General features: G+C 42.6%; 2 protein-coding genes across 2 annotated transcripts; one reads left to right on the top strand and one right to left on the bottom strand.

Moving 5' to 3' along the window:
• Positions 1 to 209: 209 nt before the first annotated feature.
• Positions 210 to 7,407, top strand: gpank1 (G patch domain and ankyrin repeats 1). Its single transcript, XM_083766108.1, has 6 exons — positions 210 to 284; positions 2,016 to 2,240; positions 2,601 to 2,860; positions 3,749 to 3,890; positions 4,428 to 4,503; positions 6,670 to 7,407. Exons 2-6 carry the CDS (start codon positions 2,039 to 2,041, stop codon positions 7,133 to 7,135), a joined length of 1,146 nt encoding a protein of 381 aa, XP_083622234.1. The 5' UTR covers positions 210 to 284; positions 2,016 to 2,038; the 3' UTR covers positions 7,136 to 7,407.
• Positions 7,408 to 10,503: 3,096 nt separating this feature from the next.
• LOC310859520 (uncharacterized protein) lies at positions 10,504 to 12,979 on the bottom strand. The gene has a single exon (XM_083766104.1). The coding sequence runs from the start codon at positions 12,901 to 12,903 to the stop codon at positions 11,323 to 11,325; it is 1,581 nt and encodes a 526-aa protein (XP_083622230.1). The 5' UTR covers positions 12,904 to 12,979; the 3' UTR covers positions 10,504 to 11,322.
• Positions 12,980 to 14,002: the final 1,023 nt, after the last annotated feature.

Below are 14,002 nucleotides of genomic sequence, written 5' to 3'. Positions count from 1 at the left end.
TTGTGCTTGAAATGTACTGTAATTCTGCAAACTGTTAATAAATATTTCAATCAATCAATAAAAAAAAGCCTCACCAGACTTTCCACACTACTAGACCATCGGTGAAATGCCACATTGAACCAGTGAGCGGCAGCAACGCACCACGGCGGCGCCTACGTCTAGCCTTTACGACGCAAGAGAAGAAGATATTACAACCGGAAGAGGCAGAAGTGTAAACAACAACATTTCACCATCTAAACTTAAGCTAGAAGTGTTTTCATTAAACTCGTCGTTGCTGACACCCGGTGAGTTTTGTTCTGTTTCATATTATTGACATTCTTAATAATTACCCGATCCTACTTCGACGTTCTTGTAAAGCAAAGAGTAATACGCATTTTAATCATCTTAAACAGCACGGTGATTCTGAGCTAACATCGGAAGCTAAGCTAACTGTGTTGGTCATTATTGAAATGATAGAACCATGTTATTTTTAGTTTTTTAGAACGGCCTACATCTTTTAACCTTTAAAGGACCACTTCACCGATTTTCAAAAATGGGTCGTCCTCATCACTAATACTCATTATAAGATGGCACCATTTCTGTCTACTCGCTTAGCCCTAGAATGTCTATGTTGTTACATGATACAGTTGGTACAGTATTCCACATACAGGAGCCATAGAACACCTAGCCCCTTTCGGGACCCTAGTTTACCTTTTCTGAAGTTTGGACGAAGGTAACCCTAAGGTCCCTGATCGGTTATTAAGCCCTCCATGGGATGCAGATGTACTAGAGTAGACCTAGAATGCCTGTGATCATTTAATTATACTTAATTAATAATTCCAAAGACGTGGAGTGAAATATGGTCCTCTAGTTTTATATCCATGTGAAAGTTCTGGCACAAAACGTGTATTTAGTCAATTATCTCCACTTTTTCAAGAGATGCACACGGACATCTTTCTCTCCGGGCGAGGGGGGGCCGGAATGATCGATGAACTGATTTTACAAATACGTCCTGTTTACCACAGACGTCATCACCAATTGACCAGGGAAACACAAAAGTTTGCAGTCACACAATTGGCAGGTGGTGTGATTAATTACCCAGCACCTATCGCAAAGCGATGTGATGACATTTGTGGTAATCAACAGGAATTGTTGGTAAATTCAGTCCATCGATCATTCCGGGCCCCTCGCCTGGAGAGGGTCCGGGTGCAGCTCGTGAAAAAGAGATATTTAACTAAATACACGTTTTGTGCCAGAACTTTCACATGGATGTGAAACTAGAGGACAATATCTCACTCCACGTCTTTGGAATTATTTAATGGGTGAGTACAAACGGAGCATTTATCACATTTATGCAGCCGTTCTGCCGCTGCAACCGCAAGTCAAGGACACTGTTCTATGGCTCCTGTCTGTGTTTGGAATACTGTACCAACTGTATGTAACAACAGAGACATTCTAGGGTTCCAAACGGAGCTCTGATTATCAGATTTTTCGTTTTGGGGTGATTGTCGTACATGTACAATTGTACATGTGGTTCTATTTCAGCATGATAACTTTCCAGGAAGAGAAAGGATGTCTTTATCAACCTTTTCAGGCCGTGACTCCTCAAAATAGTTGTATTTATTTTGAACTGGGGACCCCCACCCTTAGAGTATGCCCTCACCACCCTGACAAGCAGTTGGAGTAGGAGTTTGTTGACATTACTAGCCGTTGAACACCAGCCAGCATTAACCCATTTTGAGCGGGAAACCCTTTTGGTGTTTTAACTATTATGTTATACTGTAGCTATTGAAAAATAGCAGATCTACAAGCTACGAGCTTGTAGGTCTGCTATTTTAGAAAAATCGTGAAAATGCGGCACAAATCTTGTGAACATATGTATTGCCATGTAATACATCAATGTATTACCTTCTTGCTTACTGTGTAAATCGCTCTGGATAAAGAGCATGAACTAAATGCCTAAATTCAACTGTAAAACAAAAGTGAGTACTTTCCCCCCACCACTGCTTCTCAATCTCTTTTGGTATTATCCACAGTCGGCAAACAGCAGGTACTTGTGATGGTGGACGCTCTGGGTTACTTCACTCCTGCCAGAGAGGAGGAGTTCTGTTGGAACAGAAGCACGGAAACCCCCCGCAGAGTTCGGACGAGCAGCCCACCCCTCAGTGGAGCGCAGGCCCGGAGGTTCTACGAGAGTCTGACCGAAGGAGATGATGATGATGGGGAGAGGAGGAGGAGAAACAGCCCCATGGAGGAGGGAGGTAGGGCCATGTCACCGTTATATCATTTAAGTTGATGATTGGTCACGGTAATAATTGCAATTGACACTTTAATTATTGTGTATTTGGCATTGAACATTGGAACATATGAATACAATACAATGTTTGTTTTTTTTAATTTAAAATTCTGTTTGGTTTTTAGGCTTCATAATCACAAATTGCATGCGGAATATATGACAAATAACTTATTTATACAAATGAATTACTGACACATTTAATAATTTTACATATACAGAATTTCTGCTATTTTTGGAAAATGTATCATTTCAACATGGAAACGATTATGACGATTATGCAAGAATAATTGCGATCATGTAATTCTTGTAATGGGCCTGGGGACAGGAGGAGGAGGCAGACGTGATGCAAGAGAAGAGTCAGGCAACGTGAGACCTGGTACACGGGAAAGGAGAGTTGGAGGAGGTCGAGGGGCCCGGACGACGACGAGGAGGAACAGTAGAGAAAGGAGGACTCATGCTCCACAAGAAGTCGTCAGCTCCAGCACCGCAGAGCTCCAGGGGCTCAAACTACTCCGTTGTGCCCAGGAGGGAGACCTCTCTGGGCTGAAGGAGCTGCTCTCTAGAGGGGTGGACATCAACTTCCAGGTAGGGTGTCGCTGCGCCGCGTGTCTGTGTAAAATACAGTGGATACGTCTATCATCATAACATGGATGTAGTGGTTTACTTCATTATATTTCACCTAGTATTACTTTTGCATTCCGCTTTGTGTTCTTGTTATGTCTGAGCACACTTCCAAATCATCAAGTCAAATTCCAAATCAGTTAGGTTGGTTTTGGCAATACATGATTGAATATTATGAATGTTCTTCCATTGCTGTAAAATAATTAGCTCCGATGGAGTGAACAGAAATGACACAACTCTGTGCCTCTCTCAATGGCTCTGGGACACCCATTATTAAATGAATGCACAAATGTTCAGTTATACCAAGTGTAAACAAATGTTGTTTACATTTGTATCACAGATTTGCTAATTCATTTCATAAAAATCACACCCGTGTGAAGTGAGTGGTGCAACTCCGTGTGGGGGTCTTGGGACACAGGAACGTGCCCAGGGTGCCGGCCCTGGTTCCGGTGAGCCGCCTGGTGTCCGAAATGGTAGAGAAATAAGAAAGTTACCATGGGGGGTTTCCTGAGGATCCCCGGAACATCCAGACCCCCAGGAACGCGCCCAGGGAGGCAGGCTGATTTCAGCGAGCAGCTCCACGTCCGAAACGGTTGAGAAATGACAGAGTTAAGGTCCCTACACACCAAGCTTTTTTTCAGATTTTTAGCGGCGTTTCTCCATCGGTTTTCCGAAAAACGCGTCCAGTGTGCAACCACCTTTACTGTGTGGGGGTCCCCAGGGGGTCCCTCTACTGTACTGTCACTGTACTGTGTGTGTGTGTGTGTGTGGCTCCTCACTCAAAAATAGAAACGTGAGTGAGAAACGTGCGGTTGGGTGTTAAATGAGACGTTTCATTGGTTTTCCCCTCAGGACACTTTCTTCTGGACAGCGGTGATGTGTGCCAGCTCGTCTGGCCAGAGGCCTGCAGTCAGACTGCTGCTGCAGAGAGGAGCTGCGTGGGTGGGAGTGGTGGACGTGCAGGGCAGGGACGCCAGGGACCTGGCGTTGGCAGGTACTACACTACCCCATGCATTGTGGTCGCTATTCTGTACAAACATCAGGCAAATATTTGCCCGATAAACACCTAAAAGCGTGTGCACACCACACAATCTCCATGTGTAACTCAGAGAGTACAAATACAACCGGGGTCCGTTTGGTAATACTTGTGCACTCTCCGAGTTAAAGACTTAAGTTATAGAAGAATACGTTTTTCTGCACTTGTAGCGCATTTCCGTGGTCACCATATGGGCATACCTGACAATAGGTGCCAAAACAAATCAGCACGCTAAAATATGTATATCTGAAAACATTATAGGATAGAAATGAGCCACGTAGTCTGAGCAGGCTGTCCGTGTCTCATTGTAAACAAACACAACTCCACGTAGACACTAACGTCCCATAACCTGAAGGGATGCAACGCTCTGATTGGTTCAGATACACATGGGCTTCCGTTTCAGACTGAAACTGAGGGTTTCACAGGTTTCCAAATGTGGAAAACTGTGATCTTTGACTGGTGTTTGTACCGTTTATCTGGACTGTCCCTCTCCAGAAGGCCACCAGAGGGTGCTGGAGGAGTTGGAGAGCTATGGGAGAGGCCCAGAGCAGGAGACGCCACCTGATGCCAGGTGAGCACACCCGGCAGGACGACTCCTCACAACACCTATGAACCTTTTTAATTTTTTATATTTTGTCCCACGATTTTGTAACCCATTTTTCACCCCTGTGTCAATCATCCTGTGATGTGATCCTGGGCTCTACACACCCTCCGCCAACCTAGGGAGAGCAACGGACTTAACTCATGCTTCCTTCATGCTTGAGTGTCCAAGTTGCTCCTTTACACCTGACAGGGGGGAGTTTCCCTGGTTGGACGTAGCGCGTGGAAGGAACACGTTATTCCAACCAGTTCCTTTCCCCTCCATCAGGCGTCCCGGCTGGCCAGGGGGAGGCAGTTTAGAGACCAGGATTACTGCATGTTTTTGTGAGGGTACCTACCCTAGGGTAACCTATGAACCTTTTTAACACAACCTCTTAAGCCATTAAGACCTGGGACCAGATTCTAAAAATGTCTTAATCAGTCTTAATCAACTTAAATCAGTTTTCTGAAATGTCATAAAAACAATATTTCATGCCAAGACCCCCTAGAATGATATGTAATTGGCCGCCGACCCGCATATTTGGTTCCAGGAACCTGCAAATATTTGCGTTAAAAACGCATGTTGTGAAAGAATATATATTGAAAGATTTGCACACGTTTTCACGATTTTTCAAATCTACAATTCAAGTGTATGAGCTTGTAGATCTGCGATTCTTTTCAACAGCTAAAGTATGAAATAATGGTTACAGATGTGTTCGTATCCTTAATTTCTTAATGTGTGTACTGTGCTGTGCACATGCCATGGCACTGTCTTTTACCGTCATTATACATGTCATACTGTGTGTATGGCTGTGAAGCTGCTATGGAATTCTTATTGCAACATATATTATCAGCAATATATTCTGGCTCTTGGCACAGTTTACCGCACATGTGCTGACTGTTATTGTATGCAAGTGGATTTGAATCTCCCTGGCACACATTGCCAATCTGGGCTAGAGCATGGGTCCCGAAAGTTGACCGGGTCAGTTGGGGGTGCGAATTTACTTTTGGTCATCACAAATATTTTACATACCTGAATAGAGACAAATGTGAACGTTTATTTGCATGAAATCACCTCCAGGGTTAGGTTGGGGTTGTGACTCAATGGCAGCATTATTTTGGGGTCGCGGGCTGACAAGTTTGGGAACCCATGGTCTAGACCAGGGGTTCTCTGGGGGTCGCAACCCCTCGGGGGGGTCCCCAATCTTTTTGTGTTTGATGTTGATGTTATGTTACCTATGCCTATGCTGCTGCATTGTCTGAAGGAAGCCAAACAAAAATAAGTTTTACTCTTATACTCTTGTACCTGTACACTAGATGTAACAATAAAGTACAAACTTGAACCTTGAACAGGTGGCTCTTGACCCGATATGAGCACTGGAGATTAAATAGACGGCAGGTTAATAGCCGGGCCACAGATAAGTGGCAAATGTTGATCCAGACTTGACACCACCAGTAAAACCTTCCCTTTATTTTTGTACTTGTGAGCTGTTCTAACAGATGACTATCGTCGTAGTAACAGTCACTGTGCAGCCAATTATTTTGGATACATGCCAGACGACATGTATCAGCTCGTAGATGGATGTGTCCATGACCCTGTCACAATGAGCCCCAAGCATCCATGAATCCCTATTCTGTGGAAACCGCTTGTAGATCTGCTATTTGTTTTAAATCGTGAAAACGTGTGCACATCTTTTTTTTTTTTTTTAAGATATTTTTTTGCGGCTTACGCCTTTTATTGATTTTTGAAGGGACAGACAGTAGGCTGACAGGAAACGGGAGAGAGATGGGGGGATGACATGCAGTAAAGGCCGTGTCGGGTCCGGGAGTCGAACCCGCGGCACACTGCGACTGGATTACCAGTCCGGTGCCCAGACCGTTACGCTACGGCCTGGGCCACGTGTGCACATCTTTGAATATATATTCTTTCACAGCAAACATTTTTAACTCATATCTTTGCTTCTGGGGGGGGGGGGTCCCTGGAAAAACATACTTTCAGATGGGGTCGGCGGCCGAATACGAATACATATAATTTTGAGCAAAAGTTTGAGCACCACTGATATAGAAACATACGTTTTTCAGAAAACTGTCGTGATTTAGAAGACATTTGTAGAATCTGGTCCTCAATGGGTTAAACATGCTTCTCTTTGTCCTCCAGGAGGTCCCAGCAGCAGCAGCAGCAGCAGTGCTGTGAGGTGTGTGGAGTCCAGTACAGCAGCAGTGTGTCCTCTCACCTGTCCTCCACGCTGCACCAGTTCAACCTGCGGCGGCCTCCGCCCGCCCCCCAGTACTGCCTCCCCGCCTCCAGCGCCAGCTACAAGATGATGCTCCGCTGCGGCTGGGACCCCGGCGCGGGGCTGGGGCCGGGGGGGGAGGGGCCCCGGCGGCCCGTGCCGACCGTGTTGAAGAGGGACCACAGAGGCCTCGGCTACGGGCCGGCGAAGAGAGCCAAGGTCACCCACTTCCCGGCGAAGGACCCCAAAGCAGTCGTCACCGCCCGGCCGGAGGGCAGAGAGCGGAGGAGGGGAAAGGGTGACACGACGGGAAAGAGGAACCAGAGGGAGGAGGAGAGACAGAAAACCTGGGAGAGAGATTTTCGTAACTCGTTTTTTCTTCAAGAATGACTCCACTGCAACACATGAGTCTTCGGTGTGTGTCTGTTGAACTCGTTTGGAACGCGTCTGATAGGACGATATCTGTCTGCATAATCACGCGGCCATAATTCTAAATGCAGATTATCACCTGAGCATTCATTGTTGCCTGGTGTGGTTTGTCCAATGCGCCACTTGCGTGTAGCGGGTTCGAGGTTGGTTGCTGAGTCATAATTTATTGACATTAACATTTGATCAGTCCATGTTTGACATGCTGGGGTGGAGTTCTGTCAACAGTGAAGTCATTCACAGTTGGGGACCATATGAAAATTACATTGTAACGATTCTTGCGGCAAAGGTTATTGCGACTAACGATATTAAGGGGATAATGAAAGTATTCTTAAAACTTAATATGCCTTTTTTTGTTAACCACTTAAACCCTCAGCATCCCTATTCTGTGGGGAACGTTTGCCAAAAATAGTCCATCTACAAGCTCTGAGCTTGCAGATCTGCTATGTTTGCCGAATCGATTTGTGTAGTAAAGTGAAATTAGAGAGTACCAAATGTGCTCTTTACAAGTTCCGTTTTATCAAATGTAGAGGGTTTAAGTGGGACTGCAAAAAAAATCGACTTCATCCTAGTGTATGACGGAGGACAATTTCATAATACATTTAAATCTCTGCGATACGATTGAGTGTTTGTTTTTTATCATGATAAACAATCGTCCCATATCATCCCAGCCCTACTCACAGTGACTCTTTCTCTGATTGGCCAATGCTAAGCTACTGGCATGTGTAGCCGTAGTGCTGGTTAGTCCTAGTCACCCCAGGGCAAATACAGGCTGTCAATGTGATTAAAATACTGTATATAACTGAATTGATAACAAGATTATTAATTATGAATTTATTAAATGAGCTTGTATGAGCTATTTCAACTTTTTTTTAAATGTTTTTCAAAATAGTAAAACATGGTAAAGAAGTTTAGGGATAAGGGCCCGGGGTAAGGCGGCGCACTAGATAGGGCCCATTGCCTACTAGTGGAAACAGAAACTCACTCAAGCATCCAAGAGAGTACAAGAGAGTAGTTCCAAATTACAATCGGTCATATTGACATATACTGTAGCAATAACTTGATGTGAGTTAGTGAGGCCATGATGACATATACTGAATTAGAATTAATCATAACTAGATATAGAAATTACTTTTGTCAAGCTATGGGGTTGTATGCTTAGGTGACCTCCCTCTCAGAGCTAAGCAAAGTCTTGGGTAAGATTATAGGACGGTAGCTTGATTTTGTATAGAACACGCCTGGCTCATGTTTTTACAGCATTGTTACGTAAACTTGCTGTGCGTGTGTGTGCGTGTGTGCAGATTTAGCAAGGAGATCAAGGACACGATCAAAGCATGTTTATATATTATTTACAATGACCTATGTCTCAAAACATTTTACAGCTAAATAACAAATCAGAAGTCATACATACGTACATATATTTGGCCCTCCATATTCTAAACTATTTGTCTTGAAGTTAGAAACAAGGCTATAGCTATAGGCCCTAGGCCTAGGGGCTTGGGTAGAGGTTGTCAAAATGTCAACCTGTGGGTCGTGGGTCATTTTTCAATACCTTTTGAAAAGAAGTAGACCATTAATTACTACATCAAAAGTAAACATTGGCCAAATTGTCAGATGATATACGAAAGAAGCGGACATTTTAGCCGATCTACAAGCTCGGGATATTACAACACAGCTTTGTGAGTTTGTAGATGTTCTATTTTCACAATATTTATCTCCGGGGAGAGATAGATAAAAAACTATTGAGGCCATGAAGATGGTATTTAGAAGGAAAAACATCCTCCAGGAATAAGGGCCAGTCTGCCCCAGGAAGGCTGTAGGCTGTGCCTTCATCGTATTCACCCATTTGTTACAAAATAGAAAAGCTCTTGAATGAAAAAGAAAAACTCAAGCATGAAAATCGTGTGTGTGTGTGTGTGTGTGTGTGTGTGTGTGTGTGTGTGTGTGTGTGTGTGTGTGTGTGCGCGCGTGCGTGTGCGTGCGTCAATCAGGTTAGCTGCAGACAAAGCTGTGCCTTGGAGTGGTTAGCACCACTCAAAAATCTAAACAAAAACAAGACGCATATACATTACACACAAATGTAAAACTAACACAACAAAATATAAAAAGGAGAAAATAACGCTAACCCCCACCCACCCCTCCCTGGACCAATGGCTACGTTTACATGAGCAGTTAAATCCCCTTTTCATTCCGAATAGAAGTTCAATCCTATTACACGTCATGTAAACACCTACAAAAACTTAAATCCGAATGAAAATGCTCGATGCGATCTAAAAACCATTCCGATGTCACTGGCCGGATTATTCCAATGTTCAATGCGATTGAAAGAAAATTGGACTCATGTTTACACTGCTTCGGATGTAAGTTCATTCTGGTCTTTCTGAGCATGCTCCAAGGCGCTCATATCCAAGGCGCGCCGCAGTTTGCACTAGAGCGCGTTATTTCTTTCCTTTTTTCAGATCCGAAATCCACAAAAAACCGTGGAGCAGCAGCAGAATGAGCAGATGCTCTCTCTCTCTCTCTCTCTCTCTCTCTCTCTCTCTCTCTCGTGCTGTAGATAATAAAGTAGGCCTACAAATAAAAACGAGATGATCACCTTCCCAGCGGAGAAGACGGTAAACATAATATGCCCGCCCCTATCCAACCAGCAGCCTCAAAGCTACTGCGGAATGAAATGATGGGATTTCAAAGTAAGTCTTTCGTAAATATGTTTGTATTGTTGAGACAGTCACAATGAATGAACTGCCTATATTTTATGTGTCCAACAGATGGCGTAGTTTCACGTGAATTAACATGTATCATGTCTTGAATGTCTTCTATCACTTCTCCATATAAATTTTAAACACTCATTCGGAATGACCATTTCCCATGGAAACTCGCAGCAAAAACATTACTTCCGAAGTATTTTATTCGGAAGTATTTATTCGGAATGATCACCCTTCATATAAACGCGGCCAATGACTCCACAAAAAGCAGGGTCAAACATCATGCATACATGTGCAACGTTCCTACCACTGTGTAAGGACAGCCTATGCTAGACCATACGTTAAAAAATTCTGTCCAGTTTAAGGAAAGAGTGGCTGTACAAACTGTAGATTTGACTGTATGGTCTAGTTTAGGTACAGTGTCTGAAACACAAAATGGAAATCCAGACCAAAAGCAATTGAGTTGACATCCAAGATATATTACAGTTCGTCCGATGTTTCCTTTTTTTTTTTTTTTTTGCTTTTAACCACTTTAACCAACTTTATTTTAACATAATTTGTATTGAAGGAATGTCACAGGAAGATAAACATCAGTAGTAGTCAAGTTTTGTGAAAAATAACAACAAAAAGAAAACCAAATGGATTATTTTGATTTAAGCATCAAAAGCTCATCGGAGGCCAATATTGTCTTGAGCACAATGAGCAGTGTAATTATTGGTCGTGGTGAACAGATCCCCCAGGCACTTGTGTTATTAAAAGTACTAAACTTAATTCACTTAAATTATTAATTAAGTATGAATGTAAGGATTTATTAACTTAATTAATTTAATTTAAGTACAAATACTCCAACCTATTGGGTTCAATTCAAAAAATAATAGGCCTATGCATTTTATGGTCCAATTCTCCTCTCCAACAGGCCACAGGCAGCGCTAATGATCCTTTAGCCACAGTGTGAATGAATAGTTTATTTCGATCTTTCAGAGAGACATTACACAAAACATTTTTTTTAAGGTGATCGAAAAGGCATAGGCAGAAGCTTATATGTAGCTTGTTAGTGCCTATCCTTATCCCAATGTATTCCAAAATACTAATGAGGATATGCATAACAATGAACATATAAACAAAACAAACAAATGACATTTATAAAAGAAAAAAATGAAAAAGAAACAAACAAAACAAAAAACTGAAAACGAGAAACAAGGAGGAAAAAAGACAAAAAGCTAAAATGTACTACTTCAATCCAACACTAAATAGCATAACATAACTCAACTCCCCACTCATTCCAGGTTATATTTATCCAATAATTCCTGTTTGAGCCTCTTTTCAAATTGCTTTAGGTTGATGCTTTGCTTTATAGGCTGTTCCACAGCTTAACTCCATGAACAGAAACACACATGCTCTTCAAGGTAGTTCCAACACCTATTTGTTTAAAGTTTAGTTCCCCTCTCAACTCATACCTCCCATCCCTATCCCATTGTTCAGTACAGAATTCTTGCTTATTCTGCGGCCCAGATTGCGTCTGTCTCTCGTGTTCTTCCACCAACAAATAAGGCCAGTGACGACGCTGCTGATAACGGCAGTGCACAGCACCACCACTGTGGTCGGTAGGGTGGTGCAAGTGGTGGTGGTTGATGCTGTAGCAGCGGTAGTGGTGGTGGGGGCCTTTGTAGACGATGGAGTGGTTGCAGTTTGAGTAGTTCTCGGTTTGGTGGCTGTGGGTCGAGTTGTGGTGGTTGTGGTGGTGGTAGTTGTAGTGGGAGGTGGGTGTGCGTGACATATCAACTGATCCTCTGTTAGCGACATAAACTCCTGCCCCTTCAAATCCTCTGGACGCTCACAGACTTCAGGTGAAGTGGACTTGATTTTATCTGAGTTGGCCTTCATCCACTGGTACAGGTGAATCAGTCTGCAGTTGCAATTCCAAGGATTGCCGTTGAGATTGACTTTGGTGAGTTTCGCCAAATGTGTGAATATATCCTCCGGAAGAGTCCGTAGGTTGTTGTTAGCTAACCTCAGGGTGGACAGAGAGGCTAGTCTTTCAAATAAGGCTGCATCCAGTGACTTCAGCCTGTTGTTCATTAAATTCAGCTCTGTAAGCTTCTCTGGGCCCTCAAAATATTCAACAGACAAGGTTTCAAAGTTGTTTCTAGACAGGTCTAGCTTTTTAAGTTTCTTGAGAGCACTGAATATTCCATTAGGAAGACTGCTGAGGTTATTTTCTTTGAAATTCAACTCGGTCAATTTGGGCATTTCTCCAAAGAGCACTGGAGGTAGACTAGTGAGTTCATTTTTGTCCAGAGTCAGTGTTTTAAGCTCCGGGAATCCCACAAAGAACCCTTGAGGTAACCCGGTGAGATGATTCCTGTCCAAATACAGCTTGGCCAACTTCGCTGTATGTTGAAACAAGCTGGGCGATAGTTCTGTTATTTTGTTTCCCTCCAAGTTAAAATCCTTCAAGTTGGGAGTGTTGTGCAGTATCCCCTCGGGAAGGGAGGCCAGGTGATTTTCATAGAGTCTCAATATCTGTAGTTTTTTCAGGTTTGAAAACAGACTGGAAGATAAGGTAGTGAGATTGTTCTTAGCCAAATGTAGGATCGTAAGGCTTTCCAGATCATCAAAGGTCCCTTCCTCTATGTATTCTATCTCGTTAATCTGCAGTTGGATTTCATTTAGGTTCTTAAGGCCATCGAACAAGCCTTTCTCCAGACGACGAACCTTGTTGTGTTTTAGGACCAGCCTTTCTAGATTGCCGAGGCCCCTGAAGACTCCCACTGGGATATGTGTTATTGGAGTATTGGAGATCTCAATTTGTCTGAGGTTCACTAAGCCCTCAAAAGCACCAGGCTCGATAGACACGAGTGGAGTGTCCATGATGATTTCCACCTTTTCCAGCTGAGCGCTTCCGTTGAAGACTCCTTCGGGGATAGCAGTGATCTGACTTTTCACAAAGAACACCTCTGTTACCTGTGAGTCCAGAAGACGTGGTATGTCAGCGGTGCTTGCGTCAAAAACTCTCTGGTGTTCCATGGGACATTCAATGTCACTATCACATGTTGGAGATGAATATTCAAACAAAAAAGGTAGAAGAAATAGGACAATCTTGATTCCAGGCATGCTTCTTCTATGGAGAAAAACAAAACAAAGGTTTGGTGTTGAGTTTGGGATCACTCCAGTCGTTTCAATGATGCTGTTAACAATGTAAACTGTACATTAAGACTGTTAACCCATTAAGACCGGGAAGCATCTGTGTCATTTTAGATTTGAAATAAAAAGCATTATTTTATACTTTGGCTTAAAAAAAATAGTAGATATACAAGCCTACGAGTTAGTGGATCTGCTATTTTTGAAAAGTTGTGAAAATATTTGAATATATATATTAGTCATGTAACGATTCACTCAACTCACGATACGATTCGTATCACAATATGAGGTTCACGATACGATTTTCACGATATTTTAAACAAAATATATTTTCCAGACAAATTACCGTTTTTTTATTAATTTTATATAATTTATCTTCCCCCCGAGCTTTTTTTCCCCACTTTTTTTAATTTAACTACATTGCAAAAGAAGTAGCATTACTTTTGACTTTTGAGCATCACCTTGGGCACAGTCACAGACACACAGCTCCTCTCTACGGAACTCTATACTACTGAAAGTGACTGCATGGAGTCTGTCTCATTTCTGTAAGATTACTTAATTTCTGTGCAACAACTGTAAACATGCTTTCTTGTTTAGAACCTAGCTCGAGTTAAGATGTAAAAAAAAGTGTCAACGACCATCACCTGGGCATAGTCACATGCAGACACAGCCCCCCTCTACAGTGCTCTACTACTGAAAGTCTAATTTCTCTCCAAAAGCACTTGAATATGATGGAATATGATTAAAGCTCACATTTCATATCACACACACCATAATTCACTAGCCCCCCTAAAGAAATATATTATATCGTCGAGATTAATATCGATATATATCGATATACGATATATCGTTACATGCCTTATATATAAAATAAAATAAATGTGAACATTTTTAACTCAAATATTTGCTTCTGGCGTCCCTGGAACAATATATTTTGAAATGGGTCCTTGACATGAAAAGGTTTGAGCACCACTGATATAGCAAC

The sequence above is a fragment of the Protomyctophum parallelum genome, assembly GCF_964188405.1.
Source record: "Protomyctophum parallelum genome assembly, chromosome: 5".
NCBI lineage: Eukaryota > Metazoa > Chordata > Actinopteri > Myctophiformes > Myctophidae > Protomyctophum > Protomyctophum parallelum.
This window is presented reverse-complemented; position numbering and strand designations above follow the sequence as displayed.